Source organism: Epinephelus moara, chromosome 15 (genome assembly GCF_006386435.1).
Source record: "Epinephelus moara isolate mb chromosome 15, YSFRI_EMoa_1.0, whole genome shotgun sequence".
NCBI lineage: Eukaryota > Metazoa > Chordata > Actinopteri > Perciformes > Serranidae > Epinephelus > Epinephelus moara.
Genome location: NC_065520.1, coordinates 4,319,066 through 4,332,622, shown reverse-complemented (window position 1 = coordinate 4,332,622; position 13,557 = coordinate 4,319,066). Strand labels below are relative to the sequence as shown.

The 13,557-nt window shown below is 41.8% G+C and overlaps 2 protein-coding genes across 2 annotated transcripts; one reads left to right on the top strand and one right to left on the bottom strand.

Moving 5' to 3' along the window:
* Window positions 1–551: 551 nt before the first annotated feature.
* LOC126401927 (piggyBac transposable element-derived protein 4-like) lies at window positions 552–2,983 on the top strand. The gene is made up of 2 exons (XM_050063489.1): window positions 552–823; window positions 1,081–2,983. Exon 2 carries the CDS (start codon window positions 1,264–1,266, stop codon window positions 2,557–2,559), a length of 1,296 nt encoding a protein of 431 aa, XP_049919446.1. The 5' UTR covers window positions 552–823; window positions 1,081–1,263; the 3' UTR covers window positions 2,560–2,983.
* Window positions 2,984–3,167: 184 nt separating this feature from the next.
* inha (inhibin subunit alpha) lies at window positions 3,168–7,612 on the bottom strand. Its single transcript, XM_050063480.1, has 2 exons — window positions 7,312–7,612; window positions 3,168–4,325 (listed from the first exon to the last, which is right to left on the bottom strand). The coding sequence occupies exons 1-2, from the start codon at window positions 7,607–7,609 to the stop codon at window positions 3,577–3,579; spliced, it is 1,047 nt and encodes a 348-aa protein (XP_049919437.1). The 5' UTR covers window positions 7,610–7,612; the 3' UTR covers window positions 3,168–3,576.
* Between the last annotated feature and the right edge of the window lie 5,945 nt (window positions 7,613–13,557).

The window sequence follows — 13,557 nt, the reverse complement described above, 5'->3', positions numbered from 1 at the left end:
CAATAATTATTAAAAATGTTGGGGTCTAAATTGCTCTTCTTCAAAAGGGGCTTCACCACCGCCGTTTTCAAGGAGGTTGGGAAAACACTCGTCTGAAGAGAGCAATTCACCATGTACAGTAGCTGTTACTCAAAGAATCCATAAAACGTTTTAAAAAACGGTGTGGGAATTGGAGCTTAAAGGCAGGTTGTGGGCTTTACTTGGGAGAAAACTCGACCAAGTGTCCTCGCATCAACCAGGGCAAAACTCTCCAGTGTTTCCTCAGGTAAAAGCAATAATCCAGGTGTGTCAACAGTTAAAATCTGTTGAGAGAAAAGACTGGATCTGATGTCATTGATTTTACCTCTGAAGTGGTCTGCAAAGTCCTCACAAAGGTCATTGGTTGTTGTCTTAGGCGATTTGATTTGAGATGTTGACGTAATATTTTGTAGTGGACTATTAGTTTCGATTTTCTGATTATTACGAAACGAATCAAAATGTCTGAATCTGCTGACTCTGCTCTACAGGCTGCACATTCTAGGGACGTGGGGGCGGGGCCAACTGAGCAGTGTGGCGGAAGTGAAGCGCGGGAGAGTGAGGCGGATGAGAGAGGCAGGAGATAGAAGATTGAGAGATATATTGAGAGAGTTTTTGGAAGATTTGGAGTTGTATTAGTATTCGTATTTAGAGTTTATTAGTGAGGAGTAGAGGATGTTGAGGACGTTGAACGTAAGACAAGCCGTGGACTTGTTCTTCGAACTGGAGGAGCAGCAGGGCGAAATCTGCATTTCACCGTCGGAGTGGGAGAGTGAATTTGACTATGAAGTTGAGGATCCGACAAGAGGTGAGTCAAACTTCTTATGAAAATGTATTGTTTTTGTTTTTCTTATTACTCTCTTTGTAAATGTGTGCTGTGTGATTTTGTGACACACACACACACACACACACACAACTCGCAGTAAAATATTAACGGTAAAATAATATTTTTCAGGGCCTCCCCAAGAATTATGTTATTTTATTGTTTTTGTGTATTTTTATAAATTGTGCAAATTGAACTGAACTCAACTTTTTACATTGTGTTATTGTCATGTACATATACAGAGATGATGAGCAGCCTGGGACATCTACAGCCCAGCAACAGGCAGAGGCAGGGGGCGTCAGCGTGGGAGGGAGAATAGATGCCGATCTAGATCTCCATGTGACCGGTCATCCCAGCCACACCACAGCCCTGAGGCCTGGAGAACAGAAAGTGAACCTGATACTGCGCCAGGAGTCAGTAGGTTCATGCCCCACAGACCACCAGGAGCCCAGGTGGACATGCACTCGCCATACACACCGAAAGAGCTGTTTCAGCTGTTCTTCTCCACTGCCACCGTGAGGACACTCTGCAAGAACACCAACAAATATGCAGCAATACAGCAGGAAATGGGGAAGAAATACAGCTGGGCTGACGTCGAGGTTGAGGAGCTGTATAAATTCTTTGGCCTTCTCATGTACATGGCATTGGTGTCACTGCCAAGTCTCCAGGACTACTGGAAACAAAACCACATCCTGTCTGTGCCGTTTCCAGCCATGGTCATGACAAGAGACCGATTCAGGTCCCTGATGTGGAACATCCACTCCAGCAATCCAGAGGAGAATGTGATAAATGACAGAAAGAAGGGAACACCTGACCATGACAAGCTCTTCAGGACAAAACCCCTCATGGATGAGATCCGCACTGCGTGCCAGGGTCATTACCACCCAAGGAAGGAATTGGCTGTCGACGAGCGAATGGTGGCAACCAAGGCAAAAACTGGCCTGACCCAGTACATGAAGGACAAGCCAACAAAATGGGGGATCAAGCTCTTTGTGTTGGCTGAGTCAAGCAGTGGCTACACTGTCAACTTCAGTGTGTACAGTGGGAAGTCTAGCTCGGCCAGTGTGCATGGACTGTCATATGATGCTGTGATGGACCTCATTCAGCCGTCATATCTTGGGACGGGATACCATATTTATATGGACAACTTCTACACCAGTCCCAAGCTGTTCCTCGATTTGGCCAGCATGAAGTATGGTGCTTGCGGTACCTACAGGGACAACAGGAAAGGGTGTCCGCGTGGAAGAGGAAATGCCCTCACCCCAAAGTCTGAGAGAGGTGCTGTGAGGTGGATCAGGGAGGGCCCCCTGCTGTTTGTGAAGTGGATGGATACGCGGGAGGTGTCTGTGTGCTCCACAATCCATCCAGCATTTTCTGGTGAGGTGGTCCAGAGGAGAGCAAAGGATGAAGATGGACGCTGGGCAGTGAAGGAGATTCCCTGCCCCACCCCTGTCATGGCCTACAACAAGTGCATGGGTGGGGTTGATCTTTCCGACCAGCTGATCCAGTATTACTCCACCCACCGCAAAACTGCTCGCTGGTACTGGACGCTCTTTTTGCACTTTGTGGATATTGCAGCAACAAATGCATACATCATGCATTGTGAGATGAGCAGCAAACAACAGGTGCAGCCCATGACTCACAAGAACGTTCTTACCCAGCTGGTGTCCGAGCTGTGTGCAGTGGACAAGACGGGGACTCCAAACAACAGGAGCAATTAACATGTTCCTGTTGCCATCGCCACTGCCACTGATGCCAGCCAGAAAGCCACTCAAGGCCGCAGGGCATGCCAACGCTGCCACCAGGTGGACAAAAAGAGGAACCTGACGCCATGGCAATGCAAGTCCTGTGATGTGCCCCTCTGTGTCATTGTTGACAGGAACTGTTTTGAGGAGTGGCACATGTTTAAAAAAAAAACAAAAAAAAAAAACACCTTGTTGTAAATAGTTATGTTATTGTTGTATATAGTTTGATTTTATCTCAATTTGACATTTATATGTTACTTATAGCCTATGGCTTCACCTGTTTTTTGTTGTAAATAGTTTAATTTTATCTCAGTTATACTTTTGTATGTACATATTTACAACTTGTGTTCACAGTTTCTGCCTTTGAATTTTTTCATTGAGCATGTTTGAATTTTGTATAGTTAAGAAATTAATTTATTTTTCAAATCCAATTTTGTGTTTTTGAGTGTTTTTGGGTCAAGTATGTTAATATAGTATGTCAGAGTGGAAACATAATTTTCTGGTCATATAGCTAAGGTTGTGCTGAAAAAAAAAAAATCAAACATTGGCATGACAAACATTTTTTTTTATGTGGTATATGAAGGCAAAAATTAAAAGTATATAAAAACGGCCAAAATAGCCCAAGACCCTTAGGGGTTAAGGGGTCTGTTCAACCAAATTACAACATATCTGGTATCTGCATGTAAACTCCATTTCAAACACAATCAGGGTAAATAATGTGTCATCTATGCATGTAAACATTACTTTTGAATAACAGAATGGCAAAATGTCAGTTTTGGACAGTTTTCATAGGGACTATGTCTTTGGTAGCAGCAGCTAAGAAAACTTTAATATCCATTACATTACATGAAATTCTGGTAGCTGTGTAAAACAGTAAAGAGCAGGTAAACTGCACAAGAGAAATCTAAAAACCTCAGCACATAAATTCAGAAATGTCTGCTTGGCTAACAAGAAATGTCCCTCTGTAATTTGGGTGACTGTCCCTTTAAATTTTCAGATACAAGTACACTCTTCAGGTATGATATTAGGCAAGGTCTCATACTTAAAGGAGTACCCGCCGTCAGATGTTGTGGTGATTCTCAGCGACCTCATTGTCCCTGGGACCGGAGCGCAGCACTGTGTGATCCCCAGCATGGCGGAGGGTCTGTCCTCGGCCGAGCAGTTCCCATGACAGTAGTAGAAAGTCAGCACCTTTGGATGGACGATCCAGTTGTCCCAGCCCAGCTCCTCAAAGCTAATTTCGATCTCTGCTCGGTGGCAGTCACTGTGCTGAGGTCTCTCCTGTGAGGGCCGCTGGAGCAGGTCAATCGCTGAAGGAGACCAGGGGATTGGTACGGGTGCATGGCGGGGTGAGCGGACAGGACCACGAGGCTGAGCATGGACGTGGAGAAAGGGCGTCTTGGCTGGTTCATTGGTGTGGCATTGACAGGCTGGACAGCGAACCTGGAGCAGGAAAGGGCCCTCGGCCACAGAGGCCAGCAGGTTTTGATCCAGGTGGAAGGTGGCCCATCCGTCTGAGCTCATCTCTGATGGAGCCTCTGCTGCCTGGAGGAGCTCCTGCGCTGAGGTGAGAATGAACAGCTGGGCAGAGGAGTTGGCTGTGTCTCCTTCGTCTGCATAGAACCAGAAGTGGGCGGATGTGACCAGGGTGTCCTGGTTGTTCATGGAGGGCTGGAAGTAATATGTGAAGTGGCTGTTGGTGGTTTCTTCAGGAGCTGAGTCAGATCTGGCACAGGACGAGTCTGCCAAAGTGAAATAAGAGAGCAGTTAGTAAAGTTCATTGCTTTTTTATTGGGCAATTTGGGGCTTCCTCAGAGTCCTGCTGAGGTACAGCTCTACTGCGGGAGGCTGTGACATCGCTGTGGGGAGTGGTTACAGGCGCAACAAAGCTCTTGTGACCACATTTTCAGCCTGGTGTTCAGTTACTCTGTACAGCTGCTGTAATCACATAATCATCTACACGGTCTTAAAGTAAAGGCCCCTTCTATTAATTGTACTGCAAGGCATGGGCTGACTGTGAGATAATGGGCCCCTAGGCACAGATGTGCAGACGGCCCCACCACCCATAGAGGCAAGACGCACAGACTTTGCGGTGGTTTTGCCCCTTTTATGTTGTTGTTTTGTGTCTCTTTGTAGTCATTTAGAGCCTCTGTGGTTGTGTTGTTTTGTGTCTCTTTGTGGTTGTTTTACATCTTTTTTGCTTATTTTGTGTCTCTTTGAGGTAATTTTGTGACATTTTTGGTCATTGTGAGTCTCTTTGTAGTCATTTTGTGTCCCATGATTATTCTTTATATTTTTTGGTGATTTTTTTAGCCCTATTCGGACAGGATTAGTTTAACGTGGAAGTATTTTAGTCCCGTCCGAACGCGCCATGTCTGTAATCATTACGGAAAACGACTTTTACCTTCTGTAAAACGGTCCGGAGAAAATACCTTGGGTAATATTAATCCCGTGTGAACGCGATCCTCTGTAAAAATGTATATAAATATTTCGTCACGTCCTGTTTACAACCTTTTTTGGGGGGAGACCAATCAAAACGGTCGAGAAGAAAGCACTTTTCAGTGCCACAAGACTTCTCTCATCTTGTGTTAGGTCAGCCTAATATAAATCCATATTGCTAATCGTTGTGTACACACAACGTAAACGTGACACATACAGGAAGCAATGTAGCACGCACAAGCCGAAAGGGAGGTGACGCCAGGGCGCAAACAGAGTTACCACTCCCATCTCTGGTAGAATTACGGAGATTTCTTGTCCCGTGCAAATCAGACGTTTATATTACAGACATACTGTGGTAAACTGACATTAGTCCACGTCCCTATGTAAAAATAATCCCGTCCGAATAGTACTTATGTGTCACTTTGTAGACATTTTAGGTCACTGTGAGGCAATTTTGAGTCTTTTTGGTCCATTTCTGTCTCTTTGTGGTAATTTAATGTCTCTTTGCCATTGTTTTGTGTCTTTCTTGGTCGTTTTGTGTCTCTTGTAGCCATTTTAAGTCTCTTTGTGGTTGTTTTGTTTCTTTTGGTCATTTTGTGTCTCTTTGTAGTTATTTTGTGTCTCTTCATTGTCATTGTGTGTCTCTTTGTCATTGTTTCGAGTCTTTTTCAGCCATAATATGTCTCTTTGTAGCCGTTTTATGTCTCTGTGGTTGTTTTGTTTTGTGTGTTTTTAGTTATTTTGTGTCTCTCTTCGCTGCTTTGTGTCTTTTTATAGTCATATTATGTCTCTTTGAGGTGTCACTATAGTAATTTTGTGTGTCTTTGTGGTTGTTTGATGCGTTTTTTGGTGGTTTTATGTATCTTTGTAATCATTTTGTCTCTTTGCCATTGTTTTGCATCTTTTTTTGTTATTTTGTGTCTTTCTGTAGCCATTTTGTGTCTTTTTTGTCCCTTTCTGTCTCTTTGTGGTGAGTTTGTGTCTCTATGCCATGGTTTTGTGTATTTTTTGGTCGTTTTGTGTGTCTTTCATTTTGTGTCTTTTTGTTGTTTTGTGTGTTTTAGGTCATTTTTGTGTCCGGTCTTCTTGCTTTGTGTCTCTTTGTAGTCATTTTGTGTCTACTTGTGGTTGTTTTGTGTGTTTCTGCAGCTGCTTTAAGTCTCTTCAAGGTAAATTTGTGTCGTTTTTTTGGTCTTTTAAGTGTTTTTGTTTTTTTTTAGTATTTTTTATCTTTGTCTAATCTTCATGTTGTGTGTTTGTGGTCATTTTGTGTCTCTTTTCCAATGTTTTGTGTCTTTTTTTTGGTCATTATAAGCCTCTTTGTAGTCATTTTGTGGCTATTTGGTGTCATATTGCGGCTTTTTTGGTCATAATATTTATCTTTGTCATTTTGTGTCTCTAGTTGTTTTTTTGTGTGTCTTTTTTGGTTGTTTTGTATTTCTTTGATTTTGTGTCTTACTGTGTTCTTGTGTGCATATGTTCATTTTGTCTTTTTGGTCACTTTGTGGCTGTTTTGTCCATTTTTATAGTCACTTTGTGCAGTTCCTTTGCATTTTTTGTGGTCTTTTTATGTCTCTTTGTTGTCTTTTGAGTCTCTACCTTAAGTATTAATTGAGTGATAGTTTGCAGGCGGGGGCCAGGGGAGACCTGACACTTTGGGCCATTGGGTCTGTTCCTTGTAGGCGCATTCAGTAAACCATCCATGCTCCAAGGACACCTGCTTACACACAAATTTATTTGCAAAGGCTCCATATCATAAACTAATACAAAGTGCAGATAACTGAGTATATTTCTTTCACATCTTCAGCGTGGATATCGTGAGTTTACTGCAATATAGATGACAGTTAAGCCCAGGCAGTGTACTTTTAAACAAGAAACACAAATATTAAATTAAAACCTTTTTGGAAGCACTCTGCTAAACTTTCAGTTTAGTCTTATGCTCAAGCACCCTATTAAACCTGAAGACTAAGTATTTCAAATTTACTGTCACATGATCGGGGCAGTTTTGTAATGCAGTTGCAAGAAAATATGATAAAACTGCGCTATGCTTGAATGGAATTGTACATTATATTATTTTTGCTCACTGAAAGTCTGTATAATTTCAGTCCTTAAAATATCAGATTTTCCACCAGAAAGCAAAATAATTCCTTCTATAGGACAAAAACACACTGGATTGAAGGATCCAAAATAAAGGTATACTGTTTTGGAGTGAAAGTGCGCACATTTAAGAGTTTTTGAGTTGTTATTCGGGTAGGAAAAAAAAGAAAATTAAAAAAAAAAGCCTCTCACCAGAACTGGGGAAGAGAATAATTTGAGATGTTTCCTGGGTCAGACTGGTTTGAGGGTTAACCCACGCTGTCCTGCTTGTCCTGGGGGCCCTCCGAGGTGTGCGCCTCGCTTCTGGATGTGCCATGTTCCCATCAGGTCCCTGCACTGTGGTTAGAGGCTCCTCCAGCTCGAGGCCCTCCAGCACCCGCTCTCTGAACCAGGACAACACCGCTTCCCGGGAGAGCTCCTCTCCCCTGCAGGCTTGTGTCAGAATATGGATCCACAGAGGGCCCAGGATGAATACGGCACAAGACACCATGACTGTACTGAATGACAACTGCTTGACACTGCCGGGCTTTGTTTGGCTCTGCAGCTATCTGGGTCTCAGTGAAGTCTGCAAGCAAATGGATTTTGTTGCCAACACATAAATGGAAGATAGCAAAGAATGGCCTTGGCTGTTTCACACAGAATCAAGGGACTGTCTTTGCACTTTCTTCTTTTGTGTCTGCAGTTGTTTTCTGTCGGCACAGTCGACTTAAAGCTTGAAAAAAATATATTTCACACCAATACAAAAACATCTTTATATGTTTGTTTTAGCTGTGAGTAGCCCTCTCAAGATATATTGTGTGAGTGTTTATTATGCACACTTTGACTCCATCATAGCGGCCGTATCTAACACACACCTGTTTTCCCACCAAACAAAAAGTCTTTGTCTACTGTAAGGAAAACCTGTGTGTGCCGTCTTTATCTGACTGGCCTTGAATCCTTGTATCTGTCTCAGAGAAATATTTTTTAATAATGCGTGTTTCTGTACAAGGACAATTTATCAGCTATGTCAGACCAACCAGTTGTCTTCAGAGTAATGTCCACTTACTCACTTTTTCCAGAGTTTAAAACTGTGTTTAACTGTTTTTATCAGAAGATGGAGTTTGCACAGTTGTCATGGAGAAAAAATGACTCGTAAAAGTTGTTGATGATCTTCACAGCCACTGTTTCCTTAGTGGCTGACTTGGTGCACTTGGTGCAGAAAATGACTCGTAAAAGTTGTTGATGATCTTCACAGCCACTGTTTCCTTGGTGGCTGACTTGGTGCGCTTGGCGACTTTTCCAAAGACCCCCTGCCCCAAAAAGACCGGATCAAGTAATCGGAGGAGGGGGAGGAGAGGACGCCAAGGATGACCTGGGACTCATCATCTGAAGATGAGGAGGAGGATGTGGTGTCCTCTTCAGATGTTGTAGCATACTGAACTATGTCCCGGTAACTTGTAGACTAGAGGAGAAGGAAAGAGTGATGGAGACTTCATGTCGTCACATTTTGTCCCAAAACAGGACACCAGCAATAGTAGTATAAAGAGTTTACATGCAGAGATGATATTTATCATGCTCTCCTTTTGTTTTAGTGCAGAGTAAATCAGAGAGATAAAGATTTGAAAACCCATTTCCTAAATTCCACTATATTGAGAAGATTTACCCCCACTGATTTCAAATAAAGATAATTGATCACATCTGTCTGAAAAGCAACCGTGATGCCACATGCCATTTATTTTTTTCTGGTCAGACTTAATACAACCTTCATGAAATTATAAACTTAAAATAAGGTGTGAGATGGGGTGCAACTATCTCAGCTTATCCTGCGTATGTAGTCACATAAACATATCTGCTTATTAGTTAATACAAGCAGATTGCTGGACTCTACTTTAACTTCCTCCCACAGTCCAAAGACATGCATGTTAATTGGTGACTCTAAATTGTCTGTAGGTGTGAATGTGAGTGTGAATGGTTGTCTGTCTCTATGTGTCAGCCCTGTGATAGTCTGGCAACCTGTCCAGGGTGTACCCTGCCTCTCACCCAATGTCAGCTGGGATAGACCCTCGAGAAGATGAGTGGTTACAAAAATGGATGGATGGATGGATGGATGGATAATATGATCACTAAATATCTCCACAGGTTTTGGATAAATATTAAGTTGGTTCAGCTTGATCAAGCCTATCAATGTCAAAGCAAATCATGTTGGTTATACTAAATTAATTGAGTTTGTCAGATTATTAAACCCTCATAGGATTGACTCGAAAATGCCAGAGTTGGAACTACTTCAAAAGATGCATGCAAATTGTTGCCTTAATTTTTAAAAGTTAAACCAGTGGATCCTTGTTTACAGTGTATAATAACACTATCACAACTTGTACTTGTGTGTGTATTTTACAATTTCCTGACACCATGATTTTGGTTTTGCTTAATGATAATTTGTTCGGAGTGACTATTTGTACCCCAGTATAAATAGCCTTATCCTCTCAGCTGGGCTATTTTAACCCCTGTATGACATGTGACAACAAACTGCACGTAACGTTACAAAAAACCTAATTGACGCAGACCTCCTGTCTGTTTATGTATACTGAAACCATTTTCCTTAGTGGAAACGAAGCTTTTGTATACTCTTATTTCACAGATAAGAAACTATAAATTGTGAAGACAGGAAACCCTCCACTAAAATAGCATTTTAAGTCAACTGTGTGTGATTTATCCTTCAGGGATTTATCCAGGTTTCATACGAGAAGAGGAAATCTCTGCTCATCACTAGGCTAATTTATACCATGTAAAATGCCATAGGCTGGCGTTAGCATGTTATATTTGTTTGGAAAACGTGTTTAATACAGGGCAGTTGTTTTGTCAGTGAACGTTGTGAGTTGTAATGGAGCAAAACTGTGTGCCATTACCTTTGTTTAATGTTGCTGTTGTCCCTGGTTTTATATGAGAGGAGGGAAAGATCGCTAGTTGCTAGGCTAATCTATACAATGTAAAATGCCATATGCTTGTGCTAATAACGTTAGCATGTTGTATTTGTGGGGAAAATGTGTCCAGATAAAGACAAGTGTTTGTCTGTGAATGCTGCGAGTTATAGTGAAGCAGATTTGTGTACTTGTGTTTGAAACTGTTGCTATTAAGCCATGTTTAATGTGTGTTTTGGGTGTGTTTTGAATCAACTAAACTTTACAGCACTTCACAGAAACCTCTGCCACCGACAAGTGTTTTGGAGGTGTAACTGCAGAGTGACACAGACACACTACCGCACAAGCATAAATGCTCACAATGGCGTGGGCAACGTGCGTAGGGTCTACACACAACCATAAATCCGCTGAAAGAAAAGACACTTGGCATGGTTGCATTGTAATGGTAGATTCAGGACCGACAAAACCTAGGTTAGCCACATAGCTAACTATCCGTTAGCTATGTAGCTAATGTAAGCCCTGAGGGTTGAGAAGATAATAGTTTAGTTGTACAAAATGAGGGTACAAATATTTGCACCAAGGTGGGTATAAACAGCACACATCATTAATAATGTGACCTTCAGCTATGTTCCCAATGTCAATGTTTCATCATACCTTTATTGCTCACTTTATTTTGATAGCTGTCACTGAATGTTACCACAGTATTTAAATTTTGATGACTTTCCAGATGCAAGACTTTATATCCACAAAGCATCCCGTACTGGTTTAGCTGCTGCCAGACGGAAATAGCAACTTCAAGCAGGTCCGATCGAGTGCTTTCTGCCTCAGCAACAACAACCATTTACTGGTCCATCTACGTCCCAAACCTCACCTATGGTCATGAGCTCTGGGTAATGACTGAAAGAACGAGGTCGCAGACGAGCAACCAAATTGAGTTTTCTCCGTGGGGTGGCTGGGCTCCAGAGGGAGCTCGAAGTAGAGCCGCTGCTCTTTCACTTCGAAAGGGGTCAGTTGAGGAGGTACAGGCATCTGATCAGGATGCCTCCTGCTGGACATGTTTCGGTTACGTCGCACTGGTAGGAGGCCCTGGGGCAGACCCAGAACATGCTGGAGGGATTACATATGTCATCTGGCCTGAGAACACCTTGGGGTCCCCTAGGAGGAGCTGGAGAGCATTGCTGGGGAGAGGGACGTCTGAGATGCTTTCCTTGGCCTGCTGCTCCCGTGACCCGGTCCCCGATAAGCGGATGAAAATGGATGAATGGAAATGTATATTATACTCAAATGTGGTAGAATATGTAGCGGCTGTTGTCATTTGTTTTGATGACATGATTGGCTGTAGACGTTTTGCTCTTTAAGGACATTATGCTTGAACCCAACTTTTCAAAGTGAGAAGCATTTCTTCTTTCAGCTATTTTTTAGTTAATTTCATCTTCTACTATTGACAGTATTACAGTTTAGCTTCCAGCTTTTCTAGCTCTGTATTTCAGCTCTTAGCTTCTTTAGGTAAAGCAGCTCAGCTTCCAGCTCTGCCAGATTTATATCCTCTGTCTTCAATCTGTAGTTAATCCAATAACAGGAAATAATCTGCCACATAACCCCCCTGTAAAACAAACTGTTTTCACATTGCAGTTTTGTATGTTCACTTTGGACAGTAAAAGCAGGAAAGCTGTTTCCCCTGCATCCAGTCTTTATGCCAAGCTAAGCTAACTGCCTACTGTTGTCATCCTGGGTTTTTTTATATTCTGTTATCCTATGGACTTTGTTTTGGATGTTCCTTGTTTCATGTTATTCATTCATATTTAATCTGCTTCCTGTTTTATTTTGTAGATTCTCTCCTCATGTGTCGTGTCTGCTTTTACTTTCTGTCTTTGTGTGTTTTCCCGCCTGTTTTCTGTCACACCTGTCTCGTTAGTCCCTCCCTGTTCCCAGAGTCTTCCCCTCACACCTGTTCTGTATTAGTCTTGTTTGCTCCACCCTTGTTGTTAGCCAGTCTCCCTCCTTTTGTCCTTGTCCTCCTAATACAGCTGTGTCTCGTTCTTGTGATTAGTTTTCTGTGTATATACCTGTGTGTTTCCCTTTGTTCTTTGTCAGTTTGTCTGTGTTCCTCCTGGGTGCATTCTTTTGTTCATCCTGCATTCATCCCTGTTAGTCGTGTTTTTCACGATTGGTTTTAGTTTTTGTTCTGCTTTCATTCGGACTTTGAGTTGCCTGCCTGTACTGGATGTTTTCAGTCAGCTACATTAAAGCTCGCTTTTTGTTAAAGACTCAAACCGCCTGTTAGTCTACATTTGGGTCCTCCTCTGAACTGACTCGTGCCACTAACTCCTGGACCTGGAGAGACTTCTGCTGGACAAACCTGATCCGCTTTTTCATCACACCCAATCAGAAGTGGAAACAAACTGGCACCCAGCTGTGCTGCTGGAGGTAATGTGGAGAAATCATGGTTGCACATATGCCCATATTTTCTGGTCTTGTCCTTCTGTTCAGACTTTCTGGAAGGAACTAGCAACAATCATTTCAAAAACTCAGGGTTTTAGTATCAGTACAACATTCACATCCCTTTGTCTTTGACACATCCCTGATGGACTCAGTAAAGGTTATATCTATTTATCTACTAAAGATCCTGCTGGCAGCAAGTAAAAAGGCCATTACTAAAATACAACTTCAGAGAGAACTGGGACGTAAACATTGGAGAAAATGGTGTTTATTTAGCCAATGAGACAGGTGTCACATGATAATGGTATGTACCATATATGAAACCTTACTTAGATTAGGAAAATTTGTCATGTCTTTGTAAACCTCACATGACCTCATATTTGTCTTTTTTCCCGTGTACTGCTTTGTTTCCTTTTCTTTTTTGTTCATAAATAAAACATATTTTAAAAAACCTGACTGATGCTTAACCCCTGTTTTAAAAAAGAAAACAAAATAGAGCAGCGAGTGACAATACCAGGGTTTGAGCTAACTAAAAAGCAGGGATAAAAAGAGTCCATACTGTCATTTATGTTTGAGTATTGTTAAAATACTGAACTGTTATTTTTCTGGTTCTCATGTAATTTGGGTCATGCATTACTCACCAGTACAGCATATGTTAAAGGAGTCATTTGACACTTTAAAGAGGAGTATTGTCATGGCTAATGGTACTTGCTATTACTTACCTGTATGCTGTGTAAGAGTAAGGTGAACATGTTTTTTTTTTTTTAGTACTTCACATGCGTATTTGGACAAGGTACCCTTTGACAAGAGGACTGAGTATGGTATCAGGAGTAATATGCCTATTCTTAGTGTATATGAGTTGTTATGTGTATGATAAGATGTATTATGGTTATTGGTATTTGTTTAAGGTGTAATAGAGTATAGGATAGCAGTATAAGATACATCAGTAGCTGACGCCAGCAGAGCAGAAGTAGCGGTCAGTAGTAATTATTGGATATATAGTGAAAGTTGTTTATGGTGTTCTTTTAGAGCTGATGCCTTAACTTCTGCTATCTATCAGTTATCTGTTCAATACTTTTGTAATTTAACACTGTTGAATATA

Bases quoted from the DNA above. Each gene is read 5' to 3' on its own strand.
- inha (XM_050063480.1), bottom strand. From the start codon at position 7,609: ATGGTGTCTTGTGCCGTATTCATCCTGGGCCCTCTGTGGATCCATATT. The intron at 4,326-7,311 runs GTGAGAGGCTTT...TCACTTTGGCAG, and splicing joins TATTCTCTTCCCCAGTTCTG to ACTCGTCCTGTGCCAGATCT.
- LOC126401927 (XM_050063489.1), top strand. From the start codon at position 1,264: ATGCCCCACAGACCACCAGGAGCCCAGGTGGACATGCACTCGCCATAC.